Below are 16,339 nucleotides of genomic sequence, written 5' to 3'. Positions count from 1 at the left end.
CCACAGAAAAAAAGTTTAAGAAAGACTGACTTAAGAATATATTCAGGAAATCACTAAAAACACCAAGCCATTTCACTTCAAGTTCAGCGGCTAAATAACCTGTCTTGAACTTTAGATTCAAATCCTAAGGAAAAGGCATAGTGCTACTAAAATAAGTTTCCTCCGACACTCATTCCTTCAATAAACCACCAAAATAACAAGTCGTCAAGCATCATCTTGTGGTAACAGATCAATTTTAATTCTAGCACCTGAAGCTATACAAGGGTACGCTTTATAAACTCCATGGGACTGTTGTACACATTCAATAAAGTGACAACTGTGCAATACCACTTAGTATCTCAAAATCAAGAACATAACTTTGAATTGTTTAAACACAATCCACAGAAGTAAAAACAAAATCATAAGCCATCCACAGTTATACTAATTGTCATTAAAAGGTTTACCACTTACTACTTGACATAACAGTCAGTATCTAGCAGGGGCTATCGGAAGTGATTTCAGCTTCTCATCCTGTTGTACTCTATTGGGAAGGTCTCTTGAGTAGCTATGTGACTGGCCAAAGGTGGGTACAACCAGGACCGGAACAGCAAGTAAGGTTCTACCACAGTTTCTGTAGTTTTCACGTTCTTTTCTTTGTCAGTTAAAAGTGAACAGTGAGAATTAAATACTTATCTTTACATATACACAAGGTATGCTGTGAAAGCATATTTGCTTACAAACATATAAAAATACTTGTTAACTAGTTTGATAAGAAAATAATGTATAAAAGTATATAGCAAAAACATTAATCATCTCTGACCCTGGAAAGATCAATTCCATATTTTATATTACAAACAAAAAGTTTTAGTTTTTTGAATCCCTTATCCAGAAATACTTGAAAAGGAAGACAGACAGAAATTATTTATTTTTACTCTCAACATGGCTGTGAAAAGAGTTAAATTAAAAAACCAATAACAGTGAAACGCCTAAGTCCAGAATGAGTCCAAATATTTGGCCACAAAGAATACTATCTTTAAGAATAGGAGTAATAGTAAAGGCTTTACACACAATTTTTAATCTATAAATACAAGAGGCATTTGGTATCTTGGCCACTGGAAAACAAAGTCTGTAAGCGTCAGTAAAGGTCTGAGATGTCTCACTTTTATGGATTCAATTCAGTGTATTTAAGGTTAACTAAAATTGACATCAAAATTTTTAGAGATAGGCAAAAACTCACATTAAAAAAAAAACTCCCTATGGTTCTATTTAGACTAACAGTAGGCAATATGATTCCAGAAGTTAAAAGTTATTTCACAACCTATGACTTCGGCTTGGCAAAACTTAGGTTCCAAAACTGATTCATCCTTATTAAAAGTAAGCCCTTAAAAAAGAATGTGTCTGTGTGTATATATATATATATATATATATATATATATATATATATATTAAAGGAATCAGATAATCTTTGAAGCAGCCTTAGTGTTTCCTTTAAATCTGTCTTGAAATGACCATTGGATTAGCTTCATAGAAAAGATTAGCCAGCATCTTGATCTAAGGCTACCACGGTGATCATTTGTCTAAGGCTAGAAAGGTACCAACATGATGTAAACCGTAAGGAGAGAAGAAGATGAGGGCTTTTCCTGGCAGTTGGTAGCTAAAATTCAAGGGATTCTTAGAAAATGACACAATGGCAGCCTTTCTTGTCTTTTTCCTTCCGTGTTGGTTCTGGTGAAGGAGGACATTCCTGCTCTTGAAATTTCCTGTAAGATAGAAAAATCTACAGATAATTGTCTTTTTGGTAATACATTATTACAAATGCAGGTTAATGTTGAGCGAGAATGTTGCATAGGCTTTCCAATGTTAAATTTCAACTAGAGAATCAAAACATATCTTTGGGGCAGGGGGCAGGCACAAATACTTCAACATGAGCATAAGCCAAGCTGTCTTTGAGTTTCCTTTATAGGCGAGTCTTCAATTAGATGAGATGTCGAAGGCAATAACGTCTAAGTTCCTTTCAGTTTGCAATCCATGACTCCAAGGTATCCATAGGAATGAATATCCATCACTAGAGTAGGACACAGAGGACCTGGCCTTATGAGGTATGCCATTCCTATCCCTGCTCTGCCACTCTGTAGCTACAAGTCCCTTTTGGACAAGCTGGTTGACCCCTCTGAACCAGTTTTTTAGAAGGGATAATAAAAATAAAACTCTACCTTTCATAGTTGCTTTGAGGATTAAAGAAGATTTTGTTATGTTCAAATGCCTAACAGTATCTGGCATAAAAAAGTCTCCTTTACCCACTCTTCACTCCTGACTGACTGATGGGTATGGATTGATTCTAAAGATCAAAACTAAGGACAAAATAGTTCAAAAAAGCAATAAACATTATTTTAAGAGAGCACTGGCATGTGAGTGGTAAAATACACATAACAAAATTTACCATTTTAACCATTTTTAAGTGTACAGTTCGGTGGCTTTAAATATATTCACAATGTTGTACACCACCATTCACCTCCCAAATCTTTTCATTCTGTAAAACCCAAACTCTGTGCTCATGAAAAAATAACAGAAGTTGGATTTTTAACAAACTACTGAAAAATAAAAATACAATCATCACTTCTTTTCCCCCTCACAAAGAGATGCCCTGGTAAGGGGCTTTGAAAAAAAAGTTCAAGATGTCACCTTAGATATACAACTAATACAAACTAATTTCATATACCTGTCAAACTAGCTAGCAGAGAAACCAGAAAATCTAAGAACAGAAGGTGAAGTGGGGATACGCCACAAGACCTAAAACCAAACCCTGCCCACTAAAGCAATTTACTCTTTCTCACACACACAAGCTCCAGCCGGCCTCACTTATCACCTCAAGCTTCCTGGAACTCATTAACACTTTCTGTACCACAGGGACCTCTTAGGCCAGCTAACAGAAAGCCTCCATGAAGTCTGGACATCACACTTCCGGCCCTGTGAGACTGCTGTATTCTTACTACCTGGCTTCTTCATACCCGGGGAGGAGTAGGTAAGAAGCAAAGCTAAGAGCACATGTTCTGGAATCAGACACAGGTTTAAGTGCCAGGTTTAAGTGCCAGCTTTGCCATTTAATATGTTCAAATTATTTAACCTCTCTACTTGGTTTCTCATCTGAGAGGGGGGCTATCATTGGGCTGTGAAGAGAACTAAATGTAACAATCACGTGAAGCACTCAGTACAGGATCTGGCAGAAGTTAACACTCAAGGCTTTGCTGCTGTCGTCGCCACCTTTGGAAGCTGCACAGATGCTTTTCGGAATCCCTATATGTACTCTACTTCAATACAATAAAATTAGGCTTTTTATGTAGGAAGTAACTAGAATACATATACAATTAAAAATTGTAACAAACTCTGTCAAAAATTCATTCCTTCTCAGAACAGAATCACCCCTACATACAATTTCCTTTCTTACTAAACATTTAATGGTAATTTTTTTCTCGGCTAAGTGTTTTCAAAAGCATAATGCGACTACCTGTCAAATTCAAACATTTAAAACTTCTAAAACCTGTTTTGCTTACCTTATAACCCGGACAAGTTCATGGAAAGCCTGATCCACATTCATCCTAATCTTTGCAGATGCCTCCATGTATGTTACCTTAAGCTGCCGTGCCAACTGCTGTCCTTCTTCCTGCGTTACCTGAAATTCCAAGAGTTGTGTTTGAGTATTAACAATCAGATCTGCTCCACCTAATCCTTGACCACAGGCTGCGCTGTTATTCCAGCCAGAGGTCAAGCTGATTCGTCTATGAGATGAACCAGGAGACTTAAGAGCTCAACACATAGGGATGAAGCCCAGCTCTGCACAACAACTCAGCACAGGACAGAAGCAAGATTTCAGTCTAGTGATTACTTAAAATATTAAATACAACAGTGATAAATCATGGCAAGGAAAAGTACAAGGTGCTCTGAGAGTCTATAGCCCTGCTGGGCAAGAAGTCAGGGAGAGCTTCCCTGTGGAAGTGATAGGTAAGCCAAGAACTAAACAAAGAGTATGGAATTGGGAGGGGGCGGGGTGAAGTATTCCTGACAAGGGAAATGGCACGTGTAGGGGCACTCCAAGTTCCAGGAACTGAAAGCCAAGAATGGCTGGGATAAAACAAGCGGTGAGTAAGGATGGAGACCAGGGCAAGCCTCAAGAAGTCACGGGGTCCTCTTCGTGTCCACATTCCCTAGGACCTGGTAAACTCAATAAATATGTGGGGAAAACGAATAATGAATAGGACCACAAACCCTCACAATGTCTGCCTTACATGAAGAGATGAAGGCAGGTAGGCAGGGGAGGGTGGCACTGCTGATGACACATAAAACGGCAGGCCAGAAGAAAACACTAACTGAATATAAGTAAAATGCCCTATATATTTTAAATGTAGGGGGTTGGAAGAGTGATATTTACCTAAAAATATTCAACACTGTTACATTTATATTTATATTATGGAGCTTAAAAGTTATATTTCTGAAAAAAAAAATAACTTTCATTGCTGTCACTACCATGAGAGTGAACATTTACAAAAAGTTAGAAAATTATACATCGGCAAAAAGAAAAAATAAACAAAATTTAGGAAACTATCACCCATACAGAACCAACATTCTTCTCATCTTTTTTCAATGATACACATTTTTCTCTGCAAAAGCAGAATAATAATCTTTGTATCTTTATTTTAGTCTCTGAAAATATGCTATACTCACTTATCCAGGTGGTTTGTTTGCTTTTTAATAAATGCCATACGCTTTCTACATACACAATCATGCTACTTGCTAATAAAGAAAGACAGTTTTGCTGTTACCTTGCTGAAATGGCTCCCTTTCATTCTTTTTCTGGCCCAACCTCACTGCCTTGAATTTCCAAGACAGCAGTGGTGAGGGGGTACTTTTGACTTGTTTCTGATCTTAGGGACAAAGCATTTAGTCTTTCACCATTAAGCAAGCTGTTAGTTGCAGGGTTTTATTGCAGGTGCCCTTCATCAGGTTAATAAAGTTCCTCACTATTCTGCTTATAAAGAGTTTTGATCAGGAACGGATGCTGGATTTTGTCGAATGGGTTTTTTTTTTTTTCTGCATCTATTGAGTTCATACGATTTTTCCCTTTTTGGTCTATTAATACGATGAGTTATACTGATTCACTTCTGCCTGTTAAATCGACATTGTATTCATAGAATAAACTCCATTTGTACGATGATACACTGTTCTTTTCATATACTGAATTCTGTTCACTTAAAAAAAAATTTATTTTCCTTTTTCAGCTGCACCCTTGGCCCATGGAAGTTTCCGGGCAAGGGATCAAATTCGAGCCACATCTGTGGCTTATGCCACAGGTGCAGCAATGCCAGCTAGATCCTTAACCCACTGTGCTGGGCCAGGGATCAAACCAGTGCCTCCACAGAGACAGGTCAAATTATTAACCCACTGTACCACAGTGGTATCTCCTATTTACTAAAATTTTAATTAAGAATTTTTACATATATGTTTCAGAGACATATCAAGCTGTAGCTTTATGTCTTTTTCTGATTTGGTATCAGAGTAACACTGGCTTCATATAATGAGTTGGGAAGAATTCTTTCCTCTTCAACTTTCTGGAATAGGTTTGGCAAAAACAGTTTGGTAAAAGTGGCCTAGAGTTTTCTTTGAGGAGAGGTTTTTCCAACAAAAAATTTTTATTTTTTTTTTAACATACAGTACTACTCAGATTATTTTTTTCTTAAGTGAGCTTTGGTAGTTTGTGCCTTTTAAGGACTAGGTCTATTTCATCTACTTGTTGAATTTATTGGTATAAAAGTTGTTTACAGTATTTCTTCATTATCTTTTAAGTATCTATTAAGATTTGAAGTGAGGTTATTTCTCCCACTGCTGAATTTATATCTTTGTTTTTTTTTTATCTGATCATTCTGGCTAGATTAGATCTGTCACTTGATTGAGCTTCTGAAAACCAGTTTGGGGTTTTTTATTTACTTTTCCTGTGGTTTTTCTATTTTTAATTTCATTGGTTTCCATTCTTATCTTTATTACCTTTCTTCTTCCGATTATTACGGTTTTAATTTGCTTTCTTTTTCTTACAGTTCTTAAGGTGGAAGACAGCCACCATATTAAGAGCTTTTTTCTTTCCTAATACAAACATTTAATGCTATAAATTTCTCTCTCTACATTTCTTTAGTAGCATCCCATAAATTTTGATATGCTGCTTTAGTTATCATTCACTTCCTAATACTTTGTAATGTCCCTTTTTTTCCTTTGTATCAAGGGTTAATTAAATGTATCTTAGTTTCCCTGTATTTGGAGATTTTCTAGGTGTCTTTCTGTTACTGAGTTCCATTTGGATACCAATGTGGTCAAAGAACATATACCATCTGACTAGAACCCCTTTAACTGTATTGAAAATTGTTCTATGACCCATTCCCATTTCAAAAGATGTGTATTCTGCTACTACTGAGTGGAATGTTCACTAAACATCAGTTAGGATGAGTTGCTCAATAGTGCTGTTCAAACCATCTATATCCTCACTGATTTTCTTTCTACTTGCTCAATTACTGAGAGAGACATTGAAACATCTGACTATAAGTGCGAATGTGTCTATTTCTCCTTGCAGTTCTTTCAATTTTTGCTTTAAGAATTTTGAGGCTGTTCTTTGGTACCTGAATAAACTTAGGATTGTTAAGTTCCCTCAACGAATTAATTTCTTTATTCTTGGTAACATTCTTTGCTCCAAAACCTACTTGGTCTGACATTTACATTGCCACTTCAACTTTCTTTTCATGAGTATTAGCATGGTCTACCTTACATCATCCTTTGTACCTTTCACCTACTTGTGTCTTTATGTCGAAAGTTTATTTCTTATAGCTTTGCTTTTTATCCAACCTGACAATGTCTGCCTTTTGAGGTGTTTATATTATTTACATTTAACATGATTATTGATACAGTTGAGTCATCCTATAATTTGTTGCCTAATCATCCCATTTATTCTTGTTCTACTTACAAAAGCTGCCTTCTTTTCAGTTAACTATATTGTGTTTATAATTCTTCTTCTTTGTTGGCTAATAAACTATGTATCATGTTATTTTTATGACTGCTTTAGAGTTTATACATTTTCCACTCATCATTACCTGATCCAAATAATATTATGCCAATTCATGTATAGTTTGAGAACCTTTTAACGATACTGTTTCTTTCTCCTGCTCTTTTGGTCATTATTACCTATTACCTCACAATATCTTGTTATTATTTTTGCTTTAAATATCCAATTATGTTTTAAGGAGATTTAATTAATAAAAGTAATTTATATTTACCCATATAACAGGTAAAAGTATTCTTCGTTTCTTTGTTTAGATCCAGATTTCCATTGGGTATGGTTTTCCTTCTTTTCACAATAAATTCTTTCACTTTTTGTATACCTGGGAGAAGTCTTTTCGAAATAAACTTTTAGATACTGAATTCTAGGCAACAGCTTTTTCTCTCAGCACGTGAAAGATGCTGTGCCACCATCTTCCGTGTATCACCTCCTTTGAGAAACAATATGACTGCTCTCATCCTTATCTCTGATCCGCTGGAGCAATGTGTTCCCCGCCCCCGCCAGTTATTTTTCAGATTTTCTCTTTTATCACTGTTTTTAAGCAATTTCTCTATAATGCACCTTTTAATTTTCTTCATATTTCTTGTGCTCAGGGTTTGTTGAGCTTTAGAGTTTTCATCAAATTTAGAAACTTTTCAGACATTACTTCTGCTTTTAATCCTATCCAGTGTATTTTTCATTGCAAACACTGTAGTTTTAATTTCTGGAAGTTGATTTTTATCTTTTTACATTTTCCATGTCTCTACTTAACATATTCAATATTCAGTCTTTCCTCCAGCTTCTTGAACATATGGAATACAGTTATAGTAACTGTTTTAATTTCTCTGTTCACCAACTCTATCACCCATGTTGTTTCTGAGAGTATTTCTATTCACTGTTTTTTTCTCATTATGGGTCATATTTCCCTGCTTCTTTATATGCTTGATAATTTTTGAGTGGATGCATGTGTACCCAATTTTTAACCTACTGGGTTTTAGATAGTTTGTATTCCTATAAATATTCCTGAGCTTTCTTTTGAGATGCAGTATTTGGAAAGTTTGATCCTTTTTGTTATACCGTACCAGAACAGCATTTTGTCTAGGGCCAATTTTGTCCCACTACTAGAACAAAACCCTTCTCAGTGCACTATCCAATATCCCCAGAATTATCAAGCTTTGCCACTCTGGCAGATTAGATATGATTATTCCTGGCCCTATTTTAGGTCAAGGTAGTATTCCCTTCTAAACCTTTCAGGCCGTTTGTTCTCCTAATTTGATATTACATTCTCAAAATTCAGAAGCAGCTTCAATGAAACTGCATTAGGCCCTTATATTAATGCATGTACATCTAACAATTACTTCATAACAGTCTATATACCCTATTGAGTTCCAAAAGAATGGCAGGCAGGTCCTACACAGCACTGATATATCCAAGTTAATGGAATTTTAAATTTTACCTTGCCTGTCTTCAAAACAGCACATGTACCACAAGGCCTATGAAATATAAATCAATCAAATCAAGCAAGCAATTAACAGTAAGAGAGCCAGGTAAGGAAAGAAAGCTTCACAGAGCCACCAATTTAGAAAGGACAATTCCTATCTTAAGCTGACTTGAAATTCCTTCCTACAAAAATACCCTCGTGTTGTCAAAAAGTCTGTTCCTTCTTCCTGGGGTGTCATTCCTTCTCTCCCATCTCTACACTCGTAATCTGCTTCATACCAATACTTCAAGGCTCAAGAAATCAAAAACTTCCCCTTAGTGCTGTCTTTACAACAGCGTCCTGGAATGCCCTATAATGAACAGCAAAAAACCACAATACACTACACCACAATTTTTAGTTTTGTTTTCTCCTTTGGTAGCAAGGTTGCAAGGTATAGTTGTCTTTGTACACTCAGAGCCTTGAAGAGCATATAGTAGTTACATAACAAACATATATTAAGGAAATAGAGTCTGACCAAGTAAGGACATCTTGAAGTAAAAGACAAAACATATAGGAAGAAAAGTGAAAATAAAATTTTGAGATGTGTCTATCTCAGTAATTATTACTTATTTTATTAATATAAAGTAATTTGATTGAGGGAGAGAAACATAGTCCTTAAGAATTCTGCTTTTTGTTCTGCTTAACTATTCTTCAGAGAGCCATCTCACCCTAACCCTCCTACATAAGGTAATTTGGCCAGAGAGAAATAGTGAATGACCTATCTTTCTACCATTAAGAAAAACTAATGAATTAATGGTCTAGCTGATAAAAAAAAAAAAAAAAACCCACTCATTGCTAAGACTGTTTATTGATGTGCTTCATTTATTTATTTTTAGAGCATTTTCTCACATCACTGTCTTCCAGGAATCGAGGTCAGCAAAGTTCATACACACATTTCTGGTCAAGAAATCTCTAACCACATACAAAGCTGCTCAGAAACTCACTGGTGCAGCATACTTTTAACTGAGAAGCAGAAATAGCATTGCTACCACCAAAGGAAAAAACATCGCATGGAACAAAAAGCTAAAACATTGTGAACACAGAAATCAAAAGAAGACTGAAAGCTACTCAAACAAGTTTCCTAGAGGTGTCCCAATCCAGAGAATTTTACAAAGATGCCAAATCCTAAGCCTTGATATTCTGGTTTGGTAGGTCTGAGCGCTACCCAGAAAAGTTTTTGTTTTAAACAACCAAGGTGAACCTGATGCAAGAAATTCTGATTTACATTTGCAAACCTCCAGTGAGACTCAGTTCAAAAGTACAAATGAAAAATCCCCGTTGTGGCTCAGCGGTTAAGAACCCAACAAGTATCCATGAGGATGCAGGTTTGATCCCTGGCCTTGTTCAGCGGGTTATGGATTCGGTGTTGCCATGAACTACAATGCAGGTTGCAGATGCGGCTTAGATCTGGCATTGCTGTGGCTGTGGTGGAGGCCAGCAGTTGCAGCTCCAGATTCAACCCCTAGCCTGGGAACCTCCATGTGCTTCAGATACAGCCCTAAGAAGACCCAAAGGAAAAAAAAAAAAAAAAAATGTACAAATGAATATTAGTGGAAATCCACAATAATGAGTTTATCTAGTACTACATATTTCTAAATAAAGAAGAGCAAAATAGGAATGATGAGAGCAGTTTTATTAAACAAACTGGGTTTAATAGGAGTAGACCACAACATCTGCAATACTCACTTAGGTTATTTATTAACTCGACACATCCCTAAGTTTACAGAAGCAAAACTTGTTTTTCAAAAATATCTATTACATAGAAAGAATCACCATATTAATACCAAATATTGATTCACAGATGCTTTGGTCCATCCATTCAGCAACTGTATACTAGGTGTATGTGTATCCCTGTTCTATGTGCTAAGGACAAAACATGAACAAAACTTAGTGGTCAAAAGAGAGAAGCCTTCATGGTACTCACATTCAGTGGCTCAGAGCCTTTCGGATACAGACAAGTCACAAATAAGGCCAGAGAAGACCCTTACCCTGTGTTGCGGGGAGGGAGTTCTTTTTCCTGGGAGGCTGCAGGAGCACCCTGCAGTCCAGGTACTAACAGAAAGAGGACTAGGTGTTAGTACACTTAGGCATCTATTATTGTAATGTAACAGGCTCCTTTCTCAAATTAATGGTGGCCTAGAAACTAAAAAACTAACAAGGGGGAAAGAAAAAGGGAAAATTAAGGCAAGCCAGGAGAGATTAAAGGGGTGGGGGGTTCCCAAAAGAAGCAAAAACAGTCCATTTCTAGACCAGCCTGAGTCAAGGACAAGGAACTTGAAATCAGAGCTACCATGGAGTCCACAGTCCGAGCTAACACACAACTGCTATATTAAATTTCAGAATCGATATGCTGTCATATTTACCTATGTTTACATTTTAGCAAGGGCAAGCAAATCATTTACCTATATTTTCTTCCTACACCTCTGACAGGATAAATAAAATAATCAATGTATCTCTAAGGGCCCAGGTATATGGTAACAACGCCATTCATCTTCCACAGATCTCTTTTTATTTCAGTGACTTTATTTTTTCTTCTGCTTTGTCATCAGTGCCCAGAAAGTGTTCTATAAATATTGGATAAAGAGGTGGTTGGAAGAAGCCAAAAGAAAAAAGGCAAAGCCTCTTCTGGCTGATCTCCCCTCCCTGATGGGTTCAGAATCTTGGGAGCAGTGGTAGTTGAAGCCCAGGGTTGGGCTTTCAAAGAACATGGGATCCAACTAGAGATTATCATACTAAATGAAGTTAAGTCAGCAAGAGAAGGACAAATACCATAGGATATCACTTATATGTGGAATCTAGAATATGGCACATAGGGAGTTCCTGTTGTGGCTCAGCGGAAACGAATCCAACTAGTAACTAGTATCCGTGAGGATGTGGGTTTGATCTCTGGCCTCGTTCAGTGAGTCAGGGATCCAGCATTGCCATGAGCTGTGGTGTAGGTCACAGACCCGGCTCAGGTCCCTCGTTGCTGTGGCTGTGGTGTAGGCCGGCAGCTGTAGCTGATTTGCCCCCTAGCCTGGGAACGTCCATAGACCACAAGTGTGGCTCTAAAAAGCAAAAAAAAAAAAGAAAGAAAATAAATGAATAAAATACGGCACTTAAGAACCTATCTACAAAACCAAAACAGACTCAGAGACATAGAAAACAGACTTGCGGTTGCCAAGGGGGGACGGAGCAGGATGGATGGGGAGTTTGGGATTCATAGATGCAAACTATTATATTTAGAATGCATAGACAATAAGGTCCTTCTGTATAGCATAGGGAACTATATCCAATCTCTTGGGATAGACCATGGTGGAAAATAGTATTTAAAGAATGTGTATTTATGTATGACTGAGTCACTCTGCTGTACAGCAGAAACTGGCACAACACTGTAAATCAACATTTAAAAAATATTTTAAAAAACAAACAACATGGGGAACTGACATTTGCTATGTAAGAGAAACCAGAGAAAGTCCAAAAGATCATACCTAAGACAAAGGGAGAAAAGACCACACTGGTCAGCAACTAAGAGGAAGCCAGATTGGTTACTGAACTTAAAGAAATGACCAAAAAGTCAGCATTTCCAAACTGTGGGACGAAATGTTTATGGGATGCCTGTGGCTTCTTTAGGTTCATTGGTAGAGCAAGTAAGGGTGAGAAGACATTATAGAACAGCACCTTTAATTCTGAAGAAACCTTTTCTTCTTTTTCAGCCATACCTGTGGCATAAGGAAGTTCCTGAGTCAGGGACTGAATCTGAACCACAGGTACCCATGTACATCACAGCTGTGGCAACTCCCAGATACTTCAACCCACACTGTGTCAAGGCCAAGGATGAAACTCAGGCCTCCACAGTTACCCAAGCCACTACAGTCATATTCTTAACCCTCTGCACCACAGCAGGAACTCCTGAAGAGACTTTTAAAAGGTAAAAAACTTTTAGTACAGCGTATGGCCTAAAGGCTAGCAGGGTTAAGGCATGTTTGTCTTTGTATATCTAGGGCCTGGAGAAAAGTGTGCCTGAGCCCAAAGACACCTGAGACAGACAAGGAAGCACAACAAAGGGAGGAGGGAACGGTGAACCAGAGCTAAGTAAACAAAGTGTTTCAAAAAGGAAAGTATAAGCAACTGTGTCCAATGTTACTGACATCTGCGTAAGTGGTGACCTTGACCAGGGCTGCATGCCTGAAGTCAGTGCCAGCAAGAAAAAGAAAGGAAAGGAAGTGGAGAGCAAGTGCAGATAACACATCTAAGGAGTTTTTGCTATGGTTACTTTTTCTTTTAAAGATGAGAGTACCGGGAGTTCCCGTGGTGGCGCAACGGAAACAAATCTGACTAGGAACCATGAGGCTGCGGGTTCAATCCCTGGCCTTGCTCCCTGGGTTAAGGATCTGGCGTTGCCGTGAGCTGTGACGTAGGTTGCAGATGTGGCTCGGATCTGGCATTGCTGTGGCTCTGGCGTAGGCTGGCAGCTGTAGCTCCAATTGGACCCCTAGCCTGGGAACCTCCATATGCCGAAGGTGCAGCCCTAAAAGACCCCCCCCACCAAAAAAAAAAGATGAGAATACTGAAGCATGTGACGCATGCTGACAGGAATGATCACCCAGGAGAGAAATGGAACCCCTGGATGGAACGACTGCTGGGGTGATGCCTGTGAGAGGCTGAGGAGGGGCAGATGGGCTCCAGTGCCTACCAGAGAGGCTGGTCAGAGAGGCTCAGTTTATTCATGTAAGTGGAGAGAAGCGGAACTGATGGGGCACACATGTACTTAGGTTAGTGCATGTGGACATGGAGAAATTTCTCAGTGAAATAGGAAATTATTATTCATCATCATCAGCCGAGAGTAAGGAAGGAGAAGAAAGTGTTGTAAGCTTAAAAATGAGAAAGTGAAAAAAAAGAGAGAGAGAAAGTAGGAATTCCCATTGTGGCTGAGTGGTAACGAGCCCTCATGAGGGTTCAGTCCCTGGTGGGTTAAGGATCCAGTGCTGCTGTCAGCTGTGGTACAGGTCACAGATGCAGCTCAGATCCTATGGTTTCTGTGACTGTGGTATAGACCAGCAGCTGTAGCTCTGATTGGACCTCTAGCCTGGGAACTTCCATATGCTGTGGGTGTGGCCCTAAAAAGACCAAAAAAAAAAAAAAAAACTAGTGATCATGACTTTTAAGTGAGAACAGCTACAAGAGAAGATGAAATGTGGTATATATACACAATGGAATACTACTCAGCCATAAAAAGAACAAAATGATGCCATCTGCAGCAACATGGATGGAACTAGAGACTCTCATACTGAGTGAAGTCAGAAAGAGAAAGACAAATACCATACGATATCACTTACGTCTGCAATCTAATATACGGCACAAATGAACCTTTCCAGAGAAAAGAAAATCATGGACTTGGAGAATAGACCTGTGGTTGCCAAGGGGGAGGGGAGGGAGTAGGGTGGATCGGGAGCTTGGGGTTAACAGATGCAGACTATTGCCTTTGGAATGGATTAACAATGAGATCCTGCTGTGTAGCACTGGGAACTATGTCTAGTCACTTATGATGGAGCATGATAATGACAGAAAATAGAATATGTACATGTATGTGTTAACTGGGTCACCATGCTCTACAGTAGAAAAAAAATTGTATTGGGAAAATAACAATTAAAAAGAAAAGAAAAAAAAAAAAAAAAAGAGGAGTTCCCGTCGTGGCGCAGTGGTTAACGAATCCGACTAGGAACCATGAGGTTGCGGGTTCGGTCCCTGCCCTTGCTCAGTGGGTTGACGATCCGGCGTTGCCGTGAGCTGTGGTGTAGGTCGCAGACTCGGCTCGGATCCCGGTTGCTGTGGCTCTGGCGTAGGCCGGTGGCTACAGCTCCGATTCGACCCCTAGCCTGGGAATCTCCATATGCCGCGGGAGCGGCCCAAGAAATAGCAACAACAACAACAACAAAAAAAAAAAAAAAAAAAAAAAAAAGAAAAAAGAGAGAAGATGAAGCTCGAGAGAAACAAAATGTTTCTTTGTGTCTATGCTTCAGAGAGGAGAATCTATAGGAATGAGCAAGAAATTAAATAGTTTTTATCCATTTGCTTTTTTCCCCTAGATAGATAGACATAGATAGATAGACATTTGAACTTTTCAGCATGTACATACTTTATTTATTTATTGTCTTTTTAGGGCCATAACCACAGCATATGGAGGTTTCCAGGCTATGGGTCTAATCCGAACTGTAGCTGCCAGCCTACACCACAGCCCACAGCAACGCCAGAGCCTTAACCCACTGAGTGAAGCCAGGGATCAAATCTCATGGATACTAGTAAGATTCATTTCTGCTGAGCCACGACAGGAACTGCAGCATGTACATACCTGACATCTGTGTATATGTTTTAAAGCAGAGAAATATTCCGAGCTATCTATCTTTAAGGTGAAGGAAATATAAAAGCTATCATTCCCTATGACCTTGTCCTTATTTTACTCTGAGAATCTATTACTCTTAAAAAAAGAAAATAACTTAGATGAAAAATTCTTAAGTCTGCAGTATAAGACAAAGCCAAAGTGGCACAACATGTTAATATCTGCAGGCAATTGGAAACCACACTCCAAATACCAGCAATCCTCCATATACAGAGGACTTAAAAATAACCCCTTGCCCCAAGCTAATTATGACATGACCTGTTGAGTTCTGATGGGTGTACTCCCCTGTTCTCCTTCATCTGCCACCACCAACCCTAGAAAAGACTCCCACCTCACCCCAGGCCTGCCACCTAGTCCTTTACTGGCACTACCAGCATGGAAAAGTTTCAGACAAACCGGGGCAGGAAACATTTGGGGGTGGAATAAAGGTTGGAGTTGGACAAGGCCAGAACCCCCCTGGTTCCCTGCAGAGTTACTCTGCCTTTATTTCTCAGATCCAGTGACATCTAAAAGTGCTTTGAGTACCTCCGAGGACTGAGAAGAGCAGTGGAAAGCTTTTGGTACAAAGTTGACTGAGAAGAACAACTGGGCAGTAGTTAAGAAATATAATTAGATTCAGAAGCCCTGAAAGAATTAGTTCCGTGTGTGTGTGTGTGTGTGTGTGTACACATATTTTTTTAAAAAAGAGATGGACTGTTTACTCCAGGTTTTCAGACATGAGCAATGTCATATCCTAAATTATTTCCAACAGCTTATACTGGTTTGAAATAAAGATCAATCAGCTTAAATCCATAATAACTCAGATTTGAAAGAGACATGGCAGTAAAATTTATTCTACATCATGTAAACATTTCTAAATCTTAGAACAATATTCTCTTAAGTTCATGTTTCAAACTTGTTTTTTAACAAAGTTTTACAAATAGAGCACACAAATCAAAGACTACGTTTTAAATAATAGTTGACTACACAATGGAAAGCTGTCCTCAGTGATGTTTATCAACCAAATTTTCCTGATGATTTGAACTTTTCCAACCAAATCTTAAGACTATTAACACAAGGTTATATAAAAATAAAATAGAACCTAAATACCAGCAAAAGTTAAGAAGTTAAACAACTGTATTCGAGATGTGGGATAGAGGCTGAAAAATCCATTGCACCACACTCAGCGCAGTATTTTTGATCATGGCACCTTCTCATTAAAAATATCTGTTCACTTACATGATTACAAATAATTGGCTTCCCAACAGCAAAATTCCTTCTCACCTGTCTTTGATGATCCAGATCTGCTTTATTACCAATTAAAATCATTGGAAACTCGTCACGATCCTTTACTCTGAGAATCTGTCTTTGAAACTTATAGATTTCTTCAAAACTAAAAACACAAAAATTAATCAGTTTGATCAAGTATCAGAATTCAGCAAGTCCCATG

General features: G+C 38.3%; 1 protein-coding gene across 5 annotated transcripts in view; it reads right to left on the bottom strand.

Annotated features, from left to right (window-relative positions):
* The window catches only part of RRAS2 (related RAS viral (r-ras) oncogene homolog 2), a 70,875-nt gene continuing 54,752 nt past the window's right edge, over window positions 217–16,339 (bottom strand). For 2 of the 5 annotated variants that reach the window (XM_021083303.1, XM_021083305.1), the window contains exons 4-6: window positions 16,174–16,282; window positions 3,531–3,649; window positions 217–1,739 (exon numbers count right to left, since the gene is read on the bottom strand). In XM_021083303.1, coding sequence (XP_020938962.1) covers window positions 1,652–1,739; window positions 3,531–3,649; window positions 16,174–16,282 — 316 coding nt within the window. In that variant the 3' untranslated portion in view covers window positions 217–1,651. The other 3 variants (XM_021083301.1, XM_021083304.1, XM_021083302.1) reach the window with 2 other exon arrangements.

The sequence above is a fragment of the Sus scrofa genome, chromosome 2 (genome assembly GCF_000003025.6).
Source record: "Sus scrofa isolate TJ Tabasco breed Duroc chromosome 2, Sscrofa11.1, whole genome shotgun sequence".
Lineage (NCBI taxonomy): Eukaryota > Metazoa > Chordata > Mammalia > Artiodactyla > Suidae > Sus > Sus scrofa.
Note: the sequence above shows the minus strand (reverse complement) of the source record. Positions and strands in the feature narration are given on the sequence as shown.